Source organism: Ursus maritimus, unplaced genomic scaffold (assembly GCF_017311325.1).
Source record: "Ursus maritimus isolate PB19 unplaced genomic scaffold, ASM1731132v1 scaffold_5, whole genome shotgun sequence".
NCBI lineage: Eukaryota > Metazoa > Chordata > Mammalia > Carnivora > Ursidae > Ursus > Ursus maritimus.
The window spans coordinates 74,532,492-74,559,201 of record NW_024426663.1 but is presented as its reverse complement, the minus strand read 5'-3'; the positions used below and the strand labels follow the sequence as shown (position 1 = coordinate 74,559,201).

The following is a 26,710-nucleotide window of genomic DNA, read 5'->3' as shown; positions in this document are numbered from 1 at the left end:
GGCAGTGGCGCGGGGGCACTGTCACCGAGGCAAATAGGCACGCTCCCTGCGCTGCTGCTGCTGCTTTTTAACGTCCCCGGACACCCTGACTTGGAGGCCGTGGGTGCCGTCGACGACAGTGTGTCTACTCCGCACAGACCTGGGTGCTGGGATGAGGGCTGCAGCCGCTGCCTTCGCGCATCCCAGACAGGAGCCCCTAAACTCCGAAGGAAGCAAACCCCGGGCTTACCCAAACCCTAGACCCTTCCCGAGGTCCTGCCGCTGCCCCGGTCCTCGGCTGCCCTGTGGCTTCTCCTTTCCCTTTGGGGGCCCCCTCACTGACTAGTGCTGTCGTCGGCCACATCCCTGCGAAAGAGCCACCGTGTCAGTTTCCTCTCCAGGGTTCCTTCTGCCCAACGGAAACAAACTGGAATTCGCTGAATATGGAGGGAGAAGAAAGCAATCAAGTAAAAGCATAAAAAGCCTTATAAAGCCAAATACCTAATTCTACCCTATCTACCTCAAGCCCCCAATCCTAGGCATACCCTATCAACCCAGTTCACAAATCCTCTCCACCTCCATTTTTTAATCCTCACGCAGTCTCTACTTCCTGTCCAAGTTTCCTCTGCCTGTACTTCATTTGACAACTCTTCAAATCAGTGCTTTTCAATTTTTTCGCTGAAATACCACTAAGGACAAATGTTATAAACATTTCCCCATTCACCACGCACGTGGCATGCAGAAATCAACCCTGAGTCACCAATGTCAAGGGCAAACTTACTTGAGTTGTTCCATTTTATATTTTAAATTGATCCAAATTTTGCATTGTTCTTCATATTCACGTGGTGTACTAAGAAAATGTGTTGAATTGGCTATGAGTTAATTACTTTCATTTTCTCCCCAAATGATCAAGTATACATTTCAAGAAAAAGCACCATTACGTCACAAATATTTGGTATCATCTCTGTACAGGGCAGGAGGGATATAGTGTCAAGAAGACACACATGGTTCCAGTCCTCATGCAGTCTAGTCGAAAAGAAACACAATAACATGAGAATAAGCAAGGAAACTCAAGATCCGTTCATTGGTAATGATGAATGAATGAAAGAAACAAAGTGGGTAGGAGTGCTAATTAAACCAGAGAAGAGATGGCTCCTCCACATGTCAAATGTGTTTCCTGTGGCTTCCCACCCCTGAAGCATTTGGCATTAAAAGCTGGTGTTTTCAAGGTCTTGAGCCTCTGACCTCTTTAGCTTACTCAACCATTTCCCTGGATATCTAACCTATGCCCAACATACCCACACATAACTCAGTAAGGACAGAAATGACTTGAACATGATTAATGAACTTGACCTCATTGACATACATAGATTATGGCACCCCATACAACTTCAGGACACATATTCAAGTACACAGGGAACATTAACAAAGTCAGACATTAAAAAAATTGCACCATATTTTTGGCCACATAGCACATCTCAACAAAGAAAAATCAAAACAAATCAAAAGACTGAAATACAGAATAAGTTCTCTGACCTAGGTATTAGTGTGAAAAACAAAAAGATAACTAGAAAAACCCCTATGTTTGGAAATTAAATCACACATTTCAAAATAACATATGGGTAAAAAAAAATCACAACAGAAATCATAAAATATTTTGGTCTGGGTGTTACTAAAAATACCACATATCACACCTTGTGGGACATAACTAAAAATATAACTCAAGGGGAATTTCTAGTTTTAAGAGTACATATTAGAAAACAAAGCCAAAGAATCAACTTTCTAAACATCCATATCAAGAAATTCGTACAGGGGGATGAGGAGGAACAGGAAATGAAATCCAAATAGAGGGAAAAAAATGGAAATAATGAAAATAAGACCAGAAATCAGAGAAGTAGAAAAAAGTAACCTAGGTTCAACAAGAGCAAAAGATGGTTCTTGGAAAAGACTAATAAAATTAATAAGCCACTGGTAAAACTACTCAGGAAAAAAAGGGACAAAAAGACACGAATCATACTAGAAGGAAAAAGGAAGCACTGCTACCGATCATAAGAAATTTAAAAGATGAAAGATATTATGAACAACTTCATTCCAATAAACTGGGTAAAATGAGCTGGAAGAGACAGTTGTCATGTGTCTCTCATGTTTCTCCGTGTCTTGCTGGGTACGTCAAGAACGCAAGACCCCGACTACTCCTCGTCTGAGCCATTTCCCAGGCTGGTGTTTATAGTGAGCCACCTTGAGACATGAGGTGATGTCTCCCTCCAGGATAAAGAACAGGCTTGCCTACTGCTTGCTATAAAAGTGGGTTCCTCAAGTTCTGTGTTCCTCGGAAGTCACACAAACCCACTGCGTGTGTAGCACCCACCTAAGCCTTGTCGTGTCACCCCCACAGGACTCGTGAGCAAGAGGAACCACTGCAAATATGCTGATGGTAATGCCCATTGCTCTGCCATGGGTAACCAAGTCCTTTGTCTCTGTGCTGGGAGTCTGGTGTTTTCTGCCAGCACCTATGAAACAGAACAGGCTAATTTATTAGATGGTAAGTGGGGTAAAATCAAATCTCAGACCTGACAAAATGGGATAGGTGGGATTCTAGTGATGATGGAGTGAAGATGTCAAATCTCACTGCTGCCACTGCCCGCCCCACCGAGAAAAGAGTAAACTGGAAAAAATCGTCAAAACAATCATTTGAGGACTCTGGAAATTGACCAAAGGCAAACAACAAATTGAGAATCATTCATTTTTTTTAAAAAACCCTGCAAATTGTGGGCAGTAGTGGGAGCCTGTGGCATTCTTGCCAGAAGCTGTTTGGATCTCCCAACTCCCCGCCAGCTCCCCCAACTTGGCTGGTGCCCCACTGCTACCAGGCTGAGGCCGACACTGAAAGCCAGGAGCTCCGCTGCTGGAGAGAGCCAACTGGCTTGCAATGGATGGCAAAAAGTCCATTCCTAATGGTGATGGCAATAAAAATTGCAAACTTGAGGGGAAATAAATGGGGAAAGCCCATAGCTCCGCCAACCCGAGGTTGTGGACTCATGTGAGGTGAGCAGTAGACCAGTGGACTAACAGCACTTCATCAGAATCCTTGGGAGGATTTCCAAGATGCACTCCAGAATCAAAGTCTCAGGGCCAGGGGAAGGAACCTGACAAAGATCCATATTTTACAAGTAGACTAACTGAGTCTTGCATCATCAATGTTTGAGAACTACTACTTTCAGGTAACATACTGTAATTTTCTGTTTAGGGTCTGTGCCCAGATGCCTTGAGCATAGAAACTATCACATTTATGTCAGCACACAGCAGACATTTAGTCAAGCATCTACTGAATGGTAGAAAGCTTTATTTAAAGCTAATCACACCCACCCCTCCAAATCCCACAATGCAGAATAAATAAGAAATTGGGCTTAGACTCTAAACCTTTTTGTCGATATGAAAAAAACAAAATTATTCTAATATCACACAAAACAGTGATTCTTTAAAACTAATTGAGTCATGGACTCCTTTGAGAATGTGATGAAAACCACAAACTCTCCAGAAGACTGAAGATATATGTAAAATCTTGTAAATCATTTTAAGGGGTTTACCCCAGGTTAAACACTTCTCATGTGAAAACTGACACGTCTGTCTCCTGGAACAAAACAGTAATTTCTTGTTTATCCCTGAATCCCTATTTCTGGGGACAAAGCATAGAACATACTTGGTGCTGAAAAAATCATTGTTGAATGAACAGATGAGTCACTCGCTGATAAAAGTGTATGTATCATCTGGGGGTCACCTGGAACTCCTTGAGTCACCCAAGGGTGAGGTGGAGAATCAATGAACAGGGGTTACATGTCTTAGTCATGAGCAAGTGTAACCTTGGATTTCTGGAGGTGGTGATGAGAAAAGAGGTCATTTGGACCAATGTCCTCACTGAAGATGAAACATGAGGAAACACAGTAAGCGTCTTCTTGAAGACATAACAGATAGGATTTACCAGGTCAAATTAAGGAAGAGGATTCGAGTTCAGGAAATAGTGCCAGAGCTACTTGGCCTTCGTGACGGACTGCCAGTCTAGAGGAATTAGTGGAGAGGCAGAGTTGTAGTTTCATCAACAATTGGAGTTGGAAAGGCAACAGTTGGGTTTGGTATCCACCCAAAGACTGGAGTCCAAGGGTTGTAAGCTGGCCTGGGGTGCAGAGTGCAGTGCAGAGGGTCATCTGGAGGGGGACAGAGAATCTAAAGCCTAAGTTCCAGACTCCTAAGGATCTCAGGCACTTGGCAGAAAGAAACAAAAACCTCTTAAGGAAGATAAAATCATCCCAGATCTTATATCATTTTTAAAAAGTATTTTATTTGTTTATTAGAGAGAGAGCACAAGCAGGGGGAGCAGCAGGCAAGGGGAGAAGCAAGCTCCCCACTGAGCAGGAAGCCCAATGCAGGACTCGATCCCAGGACCCTGAGATCATGACCTGAGCTGAAGGCAGAGAATTAACCGACTGAGCCACCCAGGCGTCCCACAGATCTTAAATTACTTCCGTATTTTTTTCCAGGGTTTTCAAGCAGACAATTAAAGACAATGCCGGGACAGCAGTAATTACCAGCAACATGAACTAGAGACAGCAGAAACAACCACAGCAGACTGTAGACAATGGAATTACCAGACACAAAGGATAATGAATGCAAATAAAATTCTCACTTAAAAATGCAGCAAGGAGCTGGAGACCATAAAATGTAACAGAGCAGATAAGAAAAAGAAGCTAACCAAAAAAACAGAATTATAAAATATAAAAACAGAAATGAACTCAATGAATGAGGCTAATGGCCAATTAAAAATAGCTGAAAAGTGAATTCATGATTTATAGGCTATAGAAGCAGCAGCCATCTAGTATGCTGCAGAGAAAATAAATGCAGAACGTCTAGAAAAATGAAGATATAGGAAATACACCAAAGAAGGTCTAACAGGTGTTTACTTGGAGCCCCGGAAGTCAAGGAGAGAGAATACTGGGCAGAGGCAATATTTAAAGATTATAGTTGAGAAATTTCCCAGAACTGATGTATCAATCCACATACCCAAGATGCCAAACAAAACTAAAGTGGAAAAATATAATGAAATCCTCACTTAGACACAGCATAATAAAACTGCAGAAAAGTAAATGCAAAGAAAAAACTTTGAAAGCAGCCAGAGGAAAAAGATTCCGTTCGTTTTAATGAAACAAGAGACTAATAGTTGATTTCTTCATAGCAGTGATACAGAAACCAGAAGACAATGGGAAGATATCTTCAAGATCTTCATCCAAAGAGAATTCCAGGCCCAGAAAAAAAATTCCTTTTAAGAATGAAGGAAAAAGGGGCACCTGGGTGGCTCAGTTGGTTCAGCGTCTATCTTTAGCTCAGGTCCATGATCCCAGGGTCCTGGGATCAAGTCCCGCATTGGGCAGAGAATCTGCTTCTCCATCTGCCCCTCACCCTGCTCATGCTCTCTCCCTCACTCTCTCTCAAGTAGATAAAATCATAAAAAAAAAAAAGGAAGGAAAAATAAAGACATAAAAAAAAAATTTCAAGTGAATCTGCCACCAGTCGAACTGCACTAAATTGTTCCAGATGGTAGCTGAAAGACACAGCAAGGAACAGAGAGCAAAAAAGATGGTAAATATATGGGTAAACCTAAATGAATACTGACTACACAAAACAACAGTCATGACTTATATTTAAAGAGATACAAAATACATGACAACATATAAATTGAGAGGTAAATGGAGTCATAGTCAATTGTCAACAAATGTCAAAGAATTGCACTCACACAGAGAATATATCCTCTAATAACAAGCAATTATCACTTAGATAGCTATGTCTGGAAATTAAGAACTCTAGTTCCAACTAGTATCTGTGGGCCAAATACAAGTAATAATGAAATCAGAAAATTCTTCGAAATTAATGAGTATCGCCCAGAAAGACGAGTATCTGTGGGCCAAATACAAGTAATAATGAAATCAGAAAATTCTTCGAAATTAATGAGTAACTAAATCACTGGACGTGTAGAGTGGAGTCTGTGATAGGCAGAATTCCAAGACAGCCTCTGCATTCCCTCCCCATCCCCATATTCATACCCTCATGAAGGCAGAACCTATGAACTTGCTGCTGGAGATGCGATTAATGCTCCTATTCTGTTGGCTCTGAGTTAGTCAAAAGGGAGCTTATTCTGGGTGGTTGTGACCTAATCAGGTGAATCCTGGCTGGCCTTTTCTGAAAGAGACTCAAGGCAGAGAGTCTCTCCTGCTGGCCAGGAAGCAGCATACAGTCAAGATGTGATCTCCTTATATGGGCAGGCAGGGCCGCAAGGAACTGAATTCTGTCAGCAACCTGCTGAGAACATAGTCCAGATGACTACCTGTACACTACTTGTGAACCCCTGAACAGAGGACCCAGCTAAGCTGTGTTGACTCTTGACCCATAGATACTGGGAGCTAATAGAAGTATGCTGTTTTAGACGGGTAAGTTTGTGGTCACTTGTCACTGAGCAGAGAAAATGAACATACAGCTAACGTCACATTTAGAAGGAAATCTCAAGTTTTAAATATATATTAGACTAGAAAGTTGAAAATCTGAGCTAAATATCCATGATAGTGATACAGAAAAGGGACAGATTATTTTGTTTAGTTGAAACTTGGGCTAATTCCAAACTTTGTACAAAAGCCAAAGGAGAGATGACAGCCAAAATCTTGAAGGAAAAGGTACAAAGACTTGTTTTACCAGACATCAAGAATTTAAAAATCCTTAGTAATTAAGGTAGTATGTTACTGATGTATGGACACACTGACCAATGGCATAGAACGAAGAGCCCAGAAATAGACTCGGGCGAATATGGGCATTGATCAATGCCCAATTAGTATGGCAAATCAAAACAGAGAAAGACGAGTTCTCAGGGAATTGAGAAAAAAAGCAAGAACCAAGTTATTTATCTTATCCTGTACACAAAATGATTCAAGTAGAAGACAAAATTATACATATTTTTGAACAGAGCACAAAAGATATTCATGGCTCCAGGACAGAGAAGTATTTCTTCAACAAGACACAAAACCACCAATAATACAGAACAAAAACGGATACATTTCATTAGGATCAGAAAGATAAAGACTGTGAGAAAATATGTGAAACAGTTATAACCAAAGGATTAGCCGCCTGAATTTATAAGGGGATTCTGTAAACCAAAAAATGTGGAACAACAAATGATGTGAACAGGGACTTGACGAAAGAGGAAATCCAAATGGTAAGCAAAGCTGTGAGAAGAAAACCAATGAATCTCATGGAAATGCAAATTAAGCAACAAGTAGAATACCAGTTTCTTTAAAAACCTATACATGTATCTAAAGAGGTAACTGAAATACATTAAAATGGACGATGGGATTATGGGTGGATTGCAGTCCTTGCCCTAGTGTTGCCCTTACAAGATCACATGCTCGGTAGATTTTTGGAAGTCTTCACGTCTGACAATACAAACATGGCGCCTTCCCACTGCTGCTGGCCAAAGCACTGATTGCTACCATTGCTTTAGAAAAGTGAGCTATGACCTAGTAGAGAAGAAGATACATATACTCCATACGCAAACAGTTGTACTCTGCGATGTATTCTTCCCAAGAGATCCTACACATATGTAATGGGACAGATACGTAAGAGAATGTTCTTCGTGGCTTTGCAAGAATCCAGGTGCCAACCCAGCAGAAGAGACACACACCTACAGTATACTCCGAGGATGGACTGCTGCCCGGTAATGGAAACCAACCACAGCCATAGCATCAACATGGATGACTCAGCAAAATAGTCACAAGAGAATACATGCACTATCCTAATTACTAAATAGGATGTAATACTCTGTTGAACTTTATTAAAGGGCACCTAGGTGGCTCAGTGGGTTTAGCATCTGCCTTCGGCTCAGGTCATGATCCCAGGGTACTGGGATCAAGCCCCATGTCGGGCTCCCTGCTCAGCAGAGAGTCCGCTTCTCCGTCTCCCCCTCCCCCCTGCTTGTGCTAATAAATAAATAAAATCTTAAAAAAAAAAAAACAATCGCCAGTGCTCTTCAAAGTGTGGTCCACAAGGTCGTGCTCAACTGTTACTGGCTGAAGAAGAGATGAGCACAAAGAGAGAACTAAGCATGCCTAGGAAGCAAGCAGTCACAAAGGCTGACAGGAATTTGACGGTGCCAAATTATTCAAGCACGTGATTTCGTATTTATACAAGTATCAGTTTGTGATGGTTTGGAAATTTTCTTAAAAAGTAGCTTGAGAAGAACTACTACACGTAACTGATGAGGATATAAAGAAAACTAAGAGCGTTATTTTCATTACCATCAGAACATTGGTTATGTCTAGTGGGGAAGGTCAAGGACGTGGTCAGTTAGGGACACACAGAAGCCTACTACGGTGCCTGCAGTGCCGCATTTAACCGGAGCACTGGTTACATGCATGTATGCTTTACATTAGTTCTCTTTAAATGATACATATTTAATAACTCCTGTATGATGTCAGATTTCACCATTTTAAGCTGAAACTCTTGTTCAGGCAATATAATACCAATTCTTTAAAATATATACACGTACCTATAAAAGTAACCAAAATACATCCAAGTGGCTGGTGGGATGGAGTGGATTTTACTCTTTGAACCATTCAGGCTCAAATTCTTGTGCTGCCTTTTCTTTTTAAAGGAGTAGGAATCACTGGTAGTTACCAGCCCCAAAACAGATCGTGCCATACCAGTGTTACTTCGAGTCTATCTTGATTCCAGCAAGCAATATGACCATTTCTAATATCCTATGGATAAAAATGGAGAAATGTGGACTGAAAAACAGCTCATTTGGTGAGAACATCCTTGTATTTCGTCCCAGAATTTGGACACAACCATGACAGAGAAGTTAGATCAAATATCACTTTTATTATTAACAAAGTTAAAGAACATGTTTTTTCAATACGTAGCAATGGAGACTGGCTAAGAGTCCATATCCCTGAATTAGAGATTAACTCACTTAATCACGGGCCTAGCTAGACAACCATGGGCTTCCCCGGTGGGGAGACAGAGTTAAACTCCTGGGAGAGTAAGTCTTCAGATCCATATGTTCTCTTTGACTTCTAGCATCCTAGAATGTCTTGACTCTCCAAGTCAATTTCGCTTCACTACTCATGTAACATGAGCTGCTTGCAGAGCTACCCTGTCTCCCTCAACTAAGTTCCCAGCGGTCAGACGATCTCATTCGTTTTTGAAACGTCTAGCAGACTATGAAGTACATGATAGATAAACACTTTCACATTTGTGTTACATATAACTTAAGAGCCATATGAATAGAGGCTACAGTAAGAACTTCAGAAACTAAAGATCAAGAGACTAGACCTGGACCAATGAGAAAAATAGAGCCGTTTAAGTGCTTACATACGACAGGCACTGATCCTAAGTGTTTCATAAACACCTCTCATTATAGTAGATATTACCTTAGGAACAGATGAAAAAACAGAAATACAGAGTTAATAAAATCCCTTGTGTGAGGTCACACGCCCATCATTTGAACTTGGCTGTGACTCCAAAGCCAACGCCCTGAACGGCTGTGGAGCTATGCTGAAATCAAGATAGCAAGGCCCTCCGAGATCTACCCTTAATGCGTGTGTGTAAGGCAGAGCAGCAGAGTGGCTGGAGAGAGCTCCGGAGATGGACTGCCATGGGTCACACCGCTGCTGCTCACTACTGAGATATAGGAAGGTTCCTTAACCTATTTGTGCCTCCATCTCCTCATCTGTGAAATGGGAAGAGTATCCTTAGTTCACGGGATTATCGCGAAGATGAAATGTGTCGATACAAGTAAAATACTTAGCATAGCACCTGGCACAGGGTAAGCATTCAATAAATATTCACCTATGTTTACTGTTCCTTCTCTGCTACTTTTGTTGACTTTTGCCTGGGAACCAGAACGTCCCCTATGACTGCATTATGAAGGGAAAGAAAAAAACTTGAGGAAACTTGGTATCAAACAACCGAAGGTTAATTTACTTAAAAAAACAAAGAGCTTTTTAGGGAACTGAGGGCTTAACTCCTTTTCACCCGAACTTTCAGTAAGAAATGCAAAAAAGGTTAAAAAGGAGGTAGTTTAGAGGTGGTATTCCTTTTCTTTGACTTTCTTTCTTGGCCAGCCCCTGAGATGTTTAAATGAAATACCAAATAAAAATCACTCTCTCAGGGCACCTGGGTGGCTCAGTCAGTTAAGCATCTGACTCTTGATTTCGGCTCAGGTCACGATCTCAGGGTCGTGAGATCGAGCCCTGAGTTGGGCTCCATGCTGAGTGTGGAGACTGCTTAAAAGAAAAAATCACTCTCTTGCTACAAACTGTACCCCAAGCTCTAAGTTTGTAAGGAGCTTTAAAAAGACAAATCCTAACAGAAACAAGTGAAGTCAGTTTGTTGAAAGATTTTTTAATTCTATAAGAATTGATTGGTGCAATCCTGCAGAACCAACATGTGTTTAATTTTTCTTTTCAAAAGTAAATGAAAACCCCCTTTGAATTATTTATATATTAAGTTGTTTAATTTTTTAAAACAATAGTCATAGGGTCTGCTTTGTCCTATTTAACTATAAATGTTACACATTTACAAACTGAAGCAAGAATGGATGTACAGCTTTAAATGAAATCTTTCAAAGAATAAAATTGCTTTTCAGTTCACTGTATTTTCAAAGTTGATTATCGTTATCAGTCAGGACGAAAGCTGTGAACCACAAACCATTTGTTTAATAGAAAAAAGAATGTTTAGATTATTAGCAAAGTAATATTTTAAAATGGATCTTCACACAGCTGAAATTTTAGTAATAAACCTGTGTATCAAGTCCCTTTCTATTATTTATGTTACTTTAAAAATATATACAGCTAGTGATGTTAAATATATATTCTGAGCCATCTGTCTAAACATAAATATTTGGGAAATTCAAACTGTTCCAAAAGTTATGAAAGGATTAAAGAAAAAAGATGAGCTACAAATTATATAGTAGGAGGAAGAAAGAAATAAGTTCTTAACATTTAGGTCTGGATAGAGATGCATTTTCTGATTTATATATACATACCCGGTTGAGTATAGACAGCCATCAAACTTGAGCCAGTTACATACAAACTAGACCAAGCCTGTACTATTTTCTACAGCGGGTGACAGTGGTGATTTCAGAAATTTTAGCAGATCGCAGTAGTTTCACCAAAAGTTATTTGTAGTAATAGTCTAGTGTATCATGAAGTTTTTGATAGGCACAGACCAAATGACTGCATTACCCCTGCTAAACTCCGTGCACGGATGATACCCGACTCTGCTTCAGGATGGTGTTACGTGTCTGAACGCGACAGACAGACAGGCAACCGGGGGAGGACACGGGACACACGCCCATGCTTCTCAATCACATTAACGCTCCTGCTGAAAATGTGCAAATCTAAATCTAGAGGCCACTTTGAAAGCAGAGGACGACTCCACTGCAAGAACCCGAATAGATAAATCTGCAAAATCTTAGACTTCAGTTCCCGATACGCAGTTTAAGGAGTTGCTATTTGGTCTTCGAATTTTTTAGTGTTCAAGGGCTGAAAATGGGTTCGTCCCTTGCTACACTGTAGCATCTGAAATTAGCAAGAGTGCCAACTGTGAATTTGTTTTGCTCTTTCACGCAGAAGTGTATATGCTTTTTGAAGACAGTTAAAGCCGGTTTAGCATGAAGAGTTAACTTCCAGTCCATAGTGATAAGTGATTCGAACTGCTGTTCAAGCAGTATTCTAGCTATGTGCCACTTATCAAAGTCTCAACAATAGGACAGTCTTGTTCAGCACTCATCACTCCTGGGTGGGGGAGGGACGCAGGGCAAAAAGCAGTTGCATTTTTTTTAACAGCAGAAAAGCTTTAAACACCTATACAGTTTCGCATTTGTCTTGTATTCTCTTCTAGAATACCTGAACAAATCTTACTTCGATCAGCTCAGTCTACACAAGTTATAAAATACAAACACAGTCTAAACCCTATAGTGTACAGAATATGCACGGTTTAATATTCATTAAATGCAGTACAATCGATGAAGATTATCAAATAAGAAACACACAGCATTCTGAAGTTCTAAATCATCTTAAGGTGGCTAACCAGAGATTGTACAAATTACATAGCCAAGACAAAAACCAAAAACCAAACCAAACCAAAACAGAAATAGAAAGAATGAAAGAAAAAGCCAAAGAAACTAACTTCTCAGTGCATCACACCCATCAGGATAAAATATATGGCACTTTTACAATATGAATATTACTACTGTTAATTTAAGCCGGGAATGACTCAGACGTTGAAGCCACATTAGGGCACAAACCAGCCAATCAAAATGTTAAAATGAAACAGACCACCATTTTTCTTTGTAAAAGCACTGAAAATGTAGTATGTGCAGATAACTCACTAAAACTTTTCTCATTTGCTTCCCATTATAGAATCTTAAGTTTTTCTGTAATTTCTCTACCTGTTTTAACCGTCTGATTTTTAAGGCCTGTATAACCTGTTACGCTATTGAAACATACTATTTTCTCTGTGGTAAGAACGTCTTCATGAAAAAAACCACATCTGCTTATAAATCATAGAATAAACACAAAAAAACAAAAAACTGACATCTTCCGAGCTAGCGAGAAATAAATTATACCATAATGCATCAACTTAAAATTATATTGATATTGACTAATATTTCCACGGTGGCTCCCCCCACCCCCAAATTAAACAGTGCAGAAGAGGGCCTGGGCTACGGTTAATCACATTTGGTTTTCTGAAAAACAAAACTTTACTATAAACAATTAAAAGGCAATTTTCTTCCTCCACAACACACAGACATTAAAGTGAAGGTTTTTAAAATATCCACTACCTATAAGAAAAGTACTTGTAAATGGCTAAAAGGAATCCAAATACCAAAGTTTAGTGTGCGAAGAGTAGATAGAAACGAGCAAGATTGTTGGTGCTATTTAACATGGGGAGCCCAAAATCAGTTCCAAAGTTTTCCTACCTTTACAAATAAAAAAAAGGTGTCCTTTCCACAGTTTGGGGATATGCGCTGTACATCCCCCCCCCCCCACAAGTGTATGAGTAAGGTTTAAAAGTGTTGCCGGTATTAAGTTCTTCGGTACCTAAATTAATTAGAGGACAGCAATATTATGGTGGCAATGGTGCGTCAATTCTCACACCGTAGTTAGGACCCGACGCGAGTCGTGGTGGTTCTTTTATCTGAGAAAAAGCTTTTCAGGAGAAAGACCTGCCCTACGCTAACCACCAGGAGAATGAGGGCTTCTCCCACGGACCAGTAGGCCACTCTGGTGTTTAGGTCTTCTGCGCGGCTTCGGCCTTGAGCTTCTCTCAAACGGAAATGAGTCTGATAGTCGATGACAGACTTGAGAGCTTCGTGAATGGAGACGCAGGCAGATTCCATCTAGAGAGAAACAGTTCTGGTTAGTACGTGTCAGTCATCTTTCCATCTGATCTCCATTCCTCGACCGGTTAGCCCGCTACTACAGTGGCCCTCGCTCCCTCGCAGGCCCGCGGTCCTGGCAGTGCGGCCCTCTCGGCCATCCCCACCAGGACGACTGCGGAGGCCGGCCGCTCGGCGAGGGGGCGCCTGCCCCACCGTGGAAAGTCACCGCGGCAGCACCTGTAAGGTGCGAGACGGCACGCTGAGCTAACACGGGCACAAACGCTCATAGGTTACAGCTGGTGGTGACAGAAGTTCAAGTTCAGGTTCCCCCGTGAAGAACCAGGAGGATGAGAACGGCGGGCCGGTAAATTTGATGAATGAGAAGAATACAAATCAAAGCCCAAATATATACAAACAATAAACCAAGTAGGACATAAAAACAGATGGAGTTAGTCAAAGTTATTAACTATTTTAAAAGCAGAGGAGTCTGCGAGTGCTGGTCAGAGCGTCAATGTCTTTCGTTTTTTAATGGACCAATTTGCTAAGTCAGTCGGTCTCCTCCCTCCCGCCCGTCAACTGAACCAATACAACTGTTCCCAACGGGAAGTTTCAGTCTCACCGTGTCACCAGTCTGTCTTCATCTGATGGCACCTTACCTTTCTACACAGTCATCACACGATCTGCTCTGAGAGGGGTTAAGTGTCTAAACTTTCTTTTATATACAGCAGAGTTTAGTATTCTTCTGCTGAAAAGTTAATCCTAGTGATGAAATACATACGTTATTATTAAGTTATACTTATTCTACATCACAAACCACGTATTAAGAATTTTTAAAATAATCTGAGGTTTCTTTCCCTCATCACTAAGGAAGGAACTGTTGTATATATTGTGCACAGCCATACAAAGGAAAAATATTTTTATGACACAGGACAGTGATGAGGACCACTGAGTATGGGAAGCACGGGGAGGAAGGTGGTGAACATTACTACTTTCCTGTATTCTGGAAAATTCGCCAGTAAATGAAGTTTTCTTAGCAACCTTCTAATGTTCCTTTCTGCTCCTCGCTCCCCTTTTGGACCCCAAAATTGTCAAGCTAGCTCAGTCACTATATTACCTCTATGTCACAAAGTTATTTGGACTCATATCTCCTCAAGTGTTCATAACTTTTACAGCTTCTTCCCACCTTTTACTAATAAATCCACAGAGTCTCTCAAAAGATTCTGGGAATATTTTTTTCTGGCCTTAATTTTAGTGAAGGAATATGGACACTAGAAAAGATTTCAAACATTTAGTAAAGTTCTACCAAAGTAAGTATGAAAGATATCATTTATAAAAATATTCCATTAAAATGCTTCTACAAAGTGCGAACAATTATGTGGTCCACAAATTACATGTACCTATTAGAATACATGGCTGTTTTTGCTGTTCTTGTTTTGTTTAGGCCCCTAAGAATCAAAGATGAGCACAACTGTGCTAAAATGACTGACTTCTAATTTGTGGTAGGAGGCTACAGCGGTGCTTCCAGCCCATGTCTACTTTCCACGCATTCTCAGAGCGGTACGTGGGCTAGTCCTGGAAGTATGCATAAAAGCAAGGCTCTGACACAATTTCAGAATGTTTAAGGATTCCCTGAAGCCCGACATGGAGTGAGGGTTAAGAAGTGCTGGATGAGACAAAATCACAGAAATTAAGGGACTAATTTCATGGAGTCATATAATTTTTGAGACAGAAAATGTAAGGAAAAAAGGGAAACGCTAAGTGGAAATGTTTGTGTTCAAGTTCATATTCACACGAGCACAGTACAACGAACCCTCATGTCGGTAATGAACGCATGGCCAATCTTGTTTCACCAACACGTACTTCTCACCTATTCTCCTCCCCGCTCCCATTAATTTAAGGCAAATCCCTTGTGTGTTATCATTTCAGCTATACTCTTATTCTTTATACTCATTTCTGAACGGCAACACTAAAAACTGTAACCCTGGGAGCATTATCACACATAAAATAATCAAAAATAGTTTTTAAAAATTTTCAGTAGAAAGTTAATGTTCAAATTTCCCCAAATATCTCAAAAAAGTTGGTTCCACATGGGAATCCAAACAACTTCGACACAATCATTTGGCTGATGTGTCTTTTAAGTCTCCTTGAATCTTTAGGTTCCCTTCCTGGTTCTTTCCTTTCCTGTCTGTTGAAGAAATGGGTCCTCCGTCCTGCAGCGTTTCCAACTTCCTGGGTTTTGATGACCATATCCTCATGGTGTTCCTCCATCCTCTGTTTCTCTTGTAAACTGGGAGTTGGAGCTAGAGACTTGAAGGGACTCAGATGCAGTGTTCTGGGTGGGAATACCTTCCAGGCAAAGTTGTGTACTTCGTCAGTGCGAAGACACAGAGAAGACACACGATGCCTAGTTCACTCTCCATCTGGAACCGGTCATTAGGTTTCGGTGATACCAGTGTGATGCAGTCACTGCAAACCTCACCTTGGCCTTCCGCCTAGTGGTTTCAGGAGTGACCAGTAATCACGGTCTACTCCGAGCCATCGTCTTATTAACAGGTGAAAAATGGTGACTGACAACAACTCTAGAATTTTTCTGCATTTACCAGCTGGTAATATTTTTCTATTTTAAAGTGTGAACAGTGGCTTTGTAAGTATCACTACCACATGAGGGACTTACCAGCTTTTGAAAGGAGAAAAAAATGACTAAGAAAAAAATTTTAAATGTGAGATGAATAAAGGAGATTAATGGATCCTGACGGCTTTATTACCATGCATACCTATTAAGGTTTTTAGGGCAAGCTACCCTCTTATTCAAATCAAGATTCATGAAGGTTGAGTTATAAACAAAGGCCCCAGAGAAAAATCTTTTTACAAAGCGTGCCATTCATACAGGACGCTAAGATACAAGAACGTTTCTCAAAGCAGGACCACGTGAATACATCCTGCTAGTGCTCACAGTAGGTTTAGGAATTCAGGCTCTCACACACTATGCAAAACCGCCCCTATCACCACATGACTTTGGCCAACAGACTAACTAGAATCTGGGAAGAATGAAATACCAGGTTAAGGCCCTAACAAGCAGGTGGTAAATAATTCCTCTGATCCAAAACTGAGTGTCTTCTAGATACAATCTAAGCTCAGACTATATTTAAACTGGAAATCAAAGAGTCCTTCTTATCACCTGAGCAGCGTCTGTTCATTGACTTTAAATTTCTTTCCTAATCTTTCTCTCCTTAAGGTTTTCTTCCAAATAAAATCCAACCTACCTTTAGCTTCCTTAACTATTTTTTTAAAAGACTGATTTATTTATTTTAGAGATGGGGGGCAGAGGGAAAGAGAAACCTCAAGGAGACTCCCTGCCGAGCACAGAGCCCGACTTGGGGCTCAATCCCAGGGCCCTGATATCATGCATGACCTGAGCCAAAATCAAGAATCGACAGGCGCCCTTTAACTATTTTCTGTTAGATGACTTACCACTCATCTTTAATATTTTACTTTAAGTTACAGCAAACATAATTCTAATTGCAGCGTGAACTGACACTAAATACTGGTATAACACTACCCTGTGGCATATTTATATATCAATTAAGACATCATGCCATCTCCAGTTATAGCAACCTGCCAGGTTATAAGTCACGTCCTTCCATGACTTCAGAATGCGGGAGCACTGTCCAGTCTTCCTAACCTTCCTTTCCCATTGAAGTGTTCCTCCTATTTCAAGGCTTATTTTCTTTACACTTAAAAGTTCATAAAATCCTTTAACAGTGGTTTTCACCAAAAATGTCCAAAGTTGTCTGTGAAATGCTTCATCTATTGCAAGAATGAAGACAGATCTTAAAGACTGTATAAAAGTCTCAAAATTCTGGTTTGTCAGTTAGTGAAGGCATATTAACTTATGCTTCTCCCCTCTTTAAACACACCGCTATATTGCTGACGATTTATTTACCTGGGTAAGAGCACTGACGCGGTTCTCGCTAGGAAACAAAGGTGGGTCTTCTCCAACTTGAAAATCAAAATAGACGGTTTTGTGTGTGAAAGTAGAAAATTCATTGCTGAAACAAAATTTGTATGTCCCGTTTTTGGAGGCTGTGAAGGTAAAGCTATCGTACTGTTTCTTCATCTCTTTGTATAACACATTACCATCGGGATCTTCTAACCGACAGTCTACATCATAGTGACCGCCGGTAATCACCTATAAAGAGAGAGAGGAAAAAGGAAGATTTCACTGCAACTGACAAGTGTGAGAAAGCAACCAGATTTCCTGTTAAAATGACAATGAGCCTACTGGCAAAGGACTTTCCCCATCACAGGCGATTTTACATTTTTCTTTCTTTTCAGCAGTGGATGGAATTTGGGAGGCAGATGTCAGTTCAACTGAAGCTTTATAGGAACTGCACACATTTCCTCCTGACATGAGAGAGGGAACTAGCTGACCAGCCAGAAGACTGCTCTAGTTAAGGGAGGGCTCTTACATCACTTGATTCTGCCAACGACCCAGGAGAGAGGGTTTTCGCCCTCCATTTGACAAGCTGAGACACGGTGTTCAGAGAAGCAACCTACACAAGACTGCTCATCTGGCAAAAGGCGGAGGCAGAAGCTGAACCCCCAAGTCAGGCTCTTGACCCTGGAGCTCACTGCCACGCAGTAATTCCCTCCCCAAATTTTCTCCCTCGGTTTCCTCAGAGCACCTTCCAAGCACACACATGGATAGCGCCGGGAAGGAATAAAGTCAATCGGTCCTTGGCATGACAACCCAAGCATGTTTCTGTTACAGAACTTCAACTCATTCCACTGCCAAATGACAAACGGGTTTGTTTCGTAAGTGCTTCTATAGGTCGGTTCTATGGAATTTGACACACATTTTGTTTTGAACTACACTATGAGCTGAACAGACTTGTGGATTATTCTAAGGGTTTATCATTATTTTACAAACTTGTTCCCCAGAAAAACATTAAGGACCAAAGTATATTGTTTGTACGCTCGTGATTAAAGCAAAAACCAAAACAGAACAAAACGAAAGCAAACAAATCTTCCGCTTATCTGGAAAGCTTGCATTTTAGGGCAAGCACCTTTGAAAAGAAAGCCAGGGGTAAACGACACATTCTGAAGAGGATTCTGGAGCTGTTTTCAAAGGTTTATGCTTAATCAGTTACAGTTTATAGGCCACTGGGGTTGCAGAGAAGAAGGGGAGGGCGATTTTTCCTGAGATAACGGGACAGGCATAGTCAGAAAAGGATTAGGGAGAAGAAAGGCCTCCTTATAGGAGTGAGAATTAAGCAGGGAGAGGGAGGGACATAGGAAAGAAAGGGCGCAGGTTGCAAGGCTGGGAAGATGTGAGGGAGAGACATGGGTTTGAGGGCTGCCAGCCACCCTGACATTGGGGCGGGAGGGAGGGCACAAGCTTGTACTTTCAGGCTTGAACCCTCTTGGTTAGCGTAATATTGACATTCTAGGTCTGTAGGACAGAGATCAAACTTTGCACTTCAAAGAAGGACTGGCTGCTAGTGTGACCTTTTGTCACTTAGGAGACAGGATGAATAACTGACTATGTTACAAGATCATTTTGATAATTAAATGAAATATAATTATATACTTAGGAAACTGCAAAAATATGTAAATATTAATGTAGGGCTATAATGTTTCGATATAAAAAGTGTCTTAACAATTGGGCATTTACTACTCCTCCCAATGTCAACAACCTTTCCTCCAGGTGAAAGTCATGACTTCATTTTTATATACCCAAGTGTTCATGTGTGGCCGCTGTACTTGGAACAGCCACCTAAGTACACAAACGGAAGAGGACCGGATCTGATCACCACGCCACTTTTCCTCCATCAGACTTTACAACAAATAATCTTACTTCAGATACAAAGTACCCCTTCACAATCGGTCTGGTCACGGAAGTTAGAAACTGGGAATCATCCCGAACTAAGTGTCCCTACTTGTCCAGTTCTCAGAGAAATCTCCTGACGTTACTGCCTCTCTCAAATTCATCCCATCTCTTCCATTCCTAATCCACCGCCTAGACAGGACTAAAGCCACAACTTCCTAAAAGGTCTTCCACAACCCGATTGCTCTTCCCTCTCACCCAGGGTTTGTTCTCGGCCTCAGCTCCCTCAGGGCTGGATAATTCTTTGTGGGAGGGAACTGTGCGGCCCTGGGCACTGCAGCCCGTTTAGCAGCCTCTCTGGTTTCCATCCTCCAGATGCCAGTAGCAGCTCCCCCCACCCTGTGTTGGGGGGGCAATCTCCCCACCTCCCCACATCCCCATCCCACATTCGCTTAAAACCTTTTCCCGATTCCTGTGGCCTCCAGAAAGATCCAAAGCTGTTAACAATGCCACACCACTCCTCTGCACCCTCTTCAAGGTAGCCTCGCCACCTCTTTTATACCCTTCCTCTGTGTTCCAAAAATAGCAGACTGCCAGAAGTTCTCCGAACAAGTCTTTGTTCTACACCTGCACGAACTGCAGCAGGTTAAACAAGTCCTGTCTGCTCAAGAATCAGGACCCAACACGACAATGCTTACCAATCTACAGCTTATTATAGGAAAAGAATATAAATGATCAGAATCAAAAGCTGTCTCACAGAAAGAGGTTGGGGAGGTTAGGTGTGGGTTCCTTTGTCCTCCCTCTCTGAGGACTGGAGCTGGACTCAGACTCTCAGATCAGAAACCACCCAAGCGTGCAAGGAACACCTTGGAACCAGTGAGCCCAAAATCGAGGCCTGGCTGGGTTTTTTCTAGTTTGCTGGTCACATCGACATATTCCTGCCATGTAACCAGTCTCCATGACACAGCCCTTTTGGGGGCAGTTTCACCACGATGGTGTTCATCATCAATCTATTACCAAGGAACAGTGCTGACAAACTGGTAGCAACCAACCCTAAAGCCCTTGGACGCACCATTACAAAGCAACGCTATTACTCACTGTATTTCATAGCGGGCTCAAACAGATTTCAGGAATTGAGTCTCACAAACACTCTACCTGCCTAGGATGCCCTTTCCCCTCAGCCATCTTGTAGAGTAACTCCTTTTTCTCCTCGACACAGCTCAAACATCAGCCCCTCAGCCACCTCTCCCTTGACGATCCCTCCGCCTTTGGCGAGCACTGTACAGAGCGTGCATTTTCCCTGTTGCATTTAACACTGTAGGACTGTAATGTGTCCATGGAAGCTCAAGGAGGTCAAGGTCAGTCTTACTGATCTTTGGGAGGTGGTGTATATAATAAAGGAGTTGAGAATTTAACCTGGGACTGCATACTGATTCTGCTACTGGCTAGTTCTGTGACCTTGGGTTTAAAGCTTTCAATGCCTCAGCTTCATAAGTAAAAAAGAACTATATTTATTTTCTATCGCGCTGTCCTGAGAATTAAGTAACATACCTGAAATACTTCACATACTGTCTGCTACGTAACAGATGCTAATTTTTTGAGCACGGAATCGTAGTGGTAGTATTCTCAGCACCAAGCACGGTGTCTTACACTGACACCTTAAGTACGCTCACACTTTGATACTACAATTCCTGCTCTTTTTTTCTGTCCCCTGGCTCTAATCCATGAAGTTAAACAAAACTGAAGGGTGATCCTTAGCCTCCCTCCCTTCACTCACAAAAGCCACATCACCACCACGTCCTGCTGATTTCACCTACTAACTTCTCTCCAATCCCTTCACTTTTTCCTTCCCCACAGCTCCCATCCTAGAAGCCTAGACCACGCCCACAGTCTCCTCATCCATCTTCCACAGCCACTCTCCAAGACTCTAATTACCTTCTCTACCTGTACAAGTGAATTTCCAAGCAGCTACCAAAAATATCTGGCTCACGGCACCGCACTGCTTACAACCCTCTGAGGGCTTTCCCATGCTCTTAGGAAAAACTAAAATCCTTAAGTAGGCCAGCAAGGCACATGGTCTGGCCCCTGACCTCCCCTCCTCCGGCTCCTTATTCCCAACTATACTAGATCTCTCGATGGTCCTCAAATACCCAGTCACTCTTGCAAAGGCTATTCCCTCACCCCCCCTTACCAAAGTATTTACAACTAATCCTTTAGAGTTGAGCTTAAAATCACTTCCCAAAGGAAGCCCTCATCAATCCCAAAGATCAGACTGTTTTATTTCCTATTTTCTGCTCTTAAAGCACAGTCTTGAAGAATGAGCAGGTACTAACTAAGAAAAGGGTAGGATGGGTAGGGAATCAAGAATGATGCAGTGACCCAATCTATTTGGACCACCTCTGCAATCACCAACACCTACCACTCAACAGCTGCTCAAATATGTTAAGTCAGTCCACCAAGAAAAACAGAAATAAAGATTGTTGTAACAAACTTAAGAAACTACATTCTGTGAAATTAAGTTTGTTTTCCATAAAAACCCAAAGACGAAAAGGGGCCTCTCACTGATCACAGCCATTCGTTCTACACCTTTGGCAGGTGCTCGTCGGGGCTCCAACGGAGCCCCTCCTATGACAGAGGCAGAATTAACCAAAAGTCCTAGTAACATCAATGGAAAAACTGAAAAGCGGTAGAATGAGATACTGGCAGTAGTTCAAATCTGATTAAAGTGGAGGTGGGGGGTCAGGGAGAGTAGGGACACTGAGCACCACAGCACAGCAAAAACTTTTTTTTACAAGGAGAGTCTTTGAAAGAGGAAAGTTCCACAGGCGTTAAAGAGAAGGGCATTAGAGCATGGAAGGAAAAGTCACAGCTATAGGAAGCATTTCTGGAATTCATGCACCTTTCTATGTGGTCTAAAATGGCTCTCGCCCCAGGTTTAGAACAGGAAAGGCAATTGCCCCGCATTGACTACCTAGAGGTGATTCCTGACTCAGCCAAAGAATGGAAAAACCTCGGCAGGAGGGAGTCAGCAAGCAGGCTGCAGACCCGACCCCGAAACCGCGAGCTGGGGCCCCTGGACTTTGAGAGCACGGAGTACCTGGAACTCGAGGGTGCACTTGGTGCCCTGCGTGATGTCCTCGTAGAAACACTGTTTGGCGTTGTCCGGCAGCTCGAAGGTGATCTCCGAGGCGCCGCCGGGCCCCGGCACCAGCAGCAGCAGCGCGAGCAGCCTGCAGCCCCAACGGCCCGCGGCGGCCGCCCAGCGCTGCGCGGACCCCGGCCCCGGCATCCCGAGGCGACGGCGGCGGCCTCAACGGAGCTGCGGGGAGACGCGGGGTCAGGTCTGAGCCGACTCGCCGCGCGGGGCAGGCCTCAGCCCGGGCGGCCCGCGGAGACGCACGGCAGAGCCGCTCCGAGCCTCGGAGAGATTCGGGAGGAGGGGCGACCCGCTGGGAGCCGGAGGGACCGCGGCCCGGCGCCGGGAACGACCTACAGAGCAGAGATAAAGCCGGCAAAGCACGGGCGGAAAAGGCCTGAGATGGCCGGAAGTGGGACGAGTGTCTGGTAAAAGGGGGCGGGGCCTGAGGCACCTGCTTCAGCAACCCGGATGTGCTCTCCGCGGGCGGAGGCGGAGGGACGTTGGAGTGTGTACGTGGAAGCTCGCGAGACGTCGGCTTGGTTTTCGTCGGCGTCGAAGGCAAGGGGCGGGGCTATTATAATAAACGTGGCGGGGCGGGGCCAGAGAAAAGGGTGTGTTCCGCTGGTGTCTAGGTGGGGCGTGCTGCCCAGCAGGTACCACTTTAACCTGTCGGCTTCAGTGTTTACATCTGTACAATGAGGATAATACGACCTAACCCAGAGCATTACTACAAGCTTCCATACTTCCAAAAAGTACCTTACTTTCTGATAGAGTAAGGACTAGGTAAGCTTTCGGTAAATAAAAATAAACATCAATTGAGCGCTCCTTATCAGGCACCGTGCTAAGTTTATTACACGAGTCTCTTGATCCTTCTGTACAGTCGGGTATTATGACATCCATTTTACTGATGAGGAAATTGAGGATCCAAAGAGTTGAGTAACTTGCCTATGATCACACACTGGTGTGTGTTGGAATGCTTTAAAAAATAGTAGGTAATATTTACAGTAAGAGGTGTTGATTTCTTATACATTTTCTTGTGCATATAAACGCAAATTAGGGATCATTCCATTTTTTAAATAAATGACCATGGTGAGGCTCATACGCTTGAAGATGATCAGCAGAGGGTGGTAGAGAGCTTTAGGAGAAGTAAATAGAGCGAGGGGGTAGGAGCCCGGCAGGGAAGTGAGGGAGGTGGGGGCAGAGGAAGGGTGGGCGTGAGGGGTGTTGGTAAGGGGGAGATGCAAGACCTCCAGTGGCCTGGGGTGCCCAAAGCCTCCGCAGCGGGGAGAGGAGCCCTAAGGAGATACGATTTGGAGGAGATTGCACCTTGGTGAGAACCGGGCCAGAAACAGAAGCATTATTTGTGTCTGTGAGAGGAAGGAAGAATGAGTTTCAAAATGGGTTCCATTTTCTTATCTTTTTTTTTTTTTAACATTCTATTTATTCATTTGACAGAGAGAGAGAGAGAGAGAGAGAGAGGAGAGAGTGAGAGAGCACAAGCAAGGGGAGCAGCAGAGGGAGAGGGAGAAGCAGGCTCTCCGCTGAGCAGGAAGCCCAAGGTGGGTCTCCATCCCAGGACCCTGGGATCATGACCTGAGCTTGAAGGCAGACAGATGCCTAACGGACTAAGCCACCCAGGTGCCCCCGGTTCTATTTTCTAACTCTTGGCTTTGAGCAAGTGCACACCCGGATAGGAAACATTTGTAAAGTGTAACAATATCAGATGTTGGTGAGCAGTGTGTGGAGCAAGATCCCTCAGACACAGCTAGTCCATGTGTCAAGTGATACAAACCACAAACGGTGTGGCATTATCTAGCAAAGCAGGAGATACATACATATGCCCAGAAATTCCACTTTGCATATATTTTACAGTGTAAAATTTGAGAGTAGTGCTTCTCAAAATGTCCCCCAAAGACCCCCGGGAGCCTCTGAAACCCTCCCAGGAGGGCTGAGATTATCTCTGTCAGTTTTATTCATCATATATCTCAACCAAAACAACAAATGATGAATTGAGAGTAAAAGCAGACGAGCACCCAACTCCTTATATGAATCGAAATATTAAAGAGATTTACAAAAATATGCAGCAATATCACTCATCACTAAATTTTTATTTGGAAAAGATAGCTGTTTTTCATTTAAAATGTGTTATTTATGTTGACATGTATAACGGGTTGAAGTGTGTCCCCTAAAAACATGTCTGAGTCCTAACTCCACATCCCAGTGAATGAGACTTTACTTAGAAATAACGGGGTATTTTTTGGAGAAGTAATTAAGTTAGGGATCTCAAGTTGAGATCACCCTGGATCTAGGATGGTCCCTAAATCCAGTGACTGGTGTCCTTATAAAAGAAAGGAGAGGGACATTAGAGACACAAACACAGACACACAGGGATGATGCCATGCGAAGTCAAAAGCAGAGATTGGAGTGATAGGTCTACAAGTCAAGGGATGCCAAGAATTGCCCACAGCTACCAGCAGCTAGGAGAAAGGCCTGGAACATTCTCCCTCAGAGTCCCCGGAAGGAACCAACCCTGGCAACACTTTAATTTCAGACATCTGGCCTCCATGACTCTGAGAGTACAAATTTCTGTTGTTTTTAGTTCACCACGTTTGTGGAAATTTGTTACAACAGTCTCAGGAAACAATTAGAACATGTAATGGGTTTATTTTTGTTATTTTAAATGAATTAAGTAAGAAATGTTTTCTAAGTGTCTCAGATCTCAATAATTTAAAAATTTCAAATTTAAAAAAGTTTTAATTACTTAATTTAATGTACTTTATTTAATTTTTAGATTGTAAGAGTCTGGGATCAAAATTTACTTTAGAGAAATGCTTGCACAAGTATACTAGGATACATATATAAGAATATTTAAAGCCAAAGCCTAGTCATAGGCTGGAAATACCTAAACTGGAAATACCCCCCACATAAACGTAAATTGGGGTACATTCATAAAATGGAACATTGCATAACAATAAGAGTGAACAGAGTATAGTTATCTAGGACATTTTGGGGAAATCTTATAAACATTATGCAAAATAAGCTAGGCAAAAAGGAAATCGTAAATAATATAAAGGCTGACAGTATACAAAACTGAAGGATACTCTTTTCCCTAATACATGGTGAAGTTATCCAAAGAAGCAAGAGGATGATTATCTCGAAAGTCAGGATAGCGGGGAAGAATGTAGCAATAAGGAAGAAGCAACATAAGAGGGGGAAGGGGGGGCTCCCCTCTGTGTTGGCAATACTCTTTTCCTTGAACTGGGAGGCAGTTATATGTATTTTCACTTTATAATTATTCATTAAACTTATATATGTTTGATATACTTTTTTGTATGTGTGTTTGATTTCACAATCAAAGGCGAAAAATTAATATGCAAAAGTGGGAAATGGGTATGAGGGAAGAATTGTGCTTATTTTTCCAAATCAATCTATTGAACTGGATAAGGGCAGAAAAAGAATAAAACTAGATTCTTGCCCTTGGAGTGTTCATAACCTAGAAAATACACATTTGGTTTTATTCTAGATTTTGACTTTTTTCCTCATTTCTAATAATTATTCTAAGAACCAGTGAAGGTATATGTGAAAAAGCTTTATAAAATACACAAATTGATATAATCTTTATGTCAGGTACACACTCTTCCTAGAAACTACAAAATATTATGAGGAAAAAATAAACTGTGATTTGTTCAGTTTACAGTGAACACAGCAATGGAACTTTTGATCCAAACTGTCTTTGAGCCTACGTGGTCTCAAATCCCTTCCTAACAGGAAGGGTGGTGTCATGCAGGGTTGGGCAAGTTACCTAACCTTTCTTCTTTTTTTTTTTTTAAAGATTTTATTTATTTATTCGACAGAGATAAAGACAGCCAGCGAGAGAGGGAACACAAGCAAGGGGAGTGGGAGAGGAAGAAGCAGGCTCATAGCAGAGGAGCCTGATGTGGGGCTCGATCCCATAACGCCGGGATCACGCCCTGAGCTGAAGGCAGACGCTTAACCACTGTGCCACCCAGGTGCCCCTACCTAACCTTTCTGATGCCCAGTTTCTTCATCCATCAAGTGAAGGAATAATAGCTATTTTGTAGGTGGCTGAAAGAACTGAATGAAATAATATCCAAATAGCACACTTGAAACTGCTTGGAATGCAGTAGAAACTGTATATTTCCCCTTCAAAAGACTACTATCTTTTTAAATTATCTTTTTAAAAAAAGGATTTTATTTATTTATTTGACAGAGAGAGACAGGGCATGAGCAGAGGGAGCAGCAGCCAGACGGAGAAAGACAAGCAGGCTCCCTGCTGAGCAGGGAGCTGGACACGGGGCTCAATCCCAGGACCCTGGGATCATGA

At 42.3% G+C, this 26,710-nt stretch overlaps 1 protein-coding gene across 1 annotated transcript; it reads right to left on the bottom strand.

Annotated features, from left to right (window-relative positions):
- Positions 1–11,995: 11,995 nt before the first annotated feature.
- Positions 11,996–22,763, bottom strand: TMED7 (transmembrane p24 trafficking protein 7). The gene is made up of 3 exons (XM_008709528.2): positions 22,324–22,763; positions 17,343–17,588; positions 11,996–13,417 (listed from the first exon to the last, which is right to left on the bottom strand). Exons 1-3 carry the CDS (start codon positions 22,513–22,515, stop codon positions 13,181–13,183), a joined length of 675 nt encoding a protein of 224 aa, XP_008707750.2. The 5' UTR covers positions 22,516–22,763; the 3' UTR covers positions 11,996–13,180.
- Between the last annotated feature and the right edge of the window lie 3,947 nt (positions 22,764–26,710).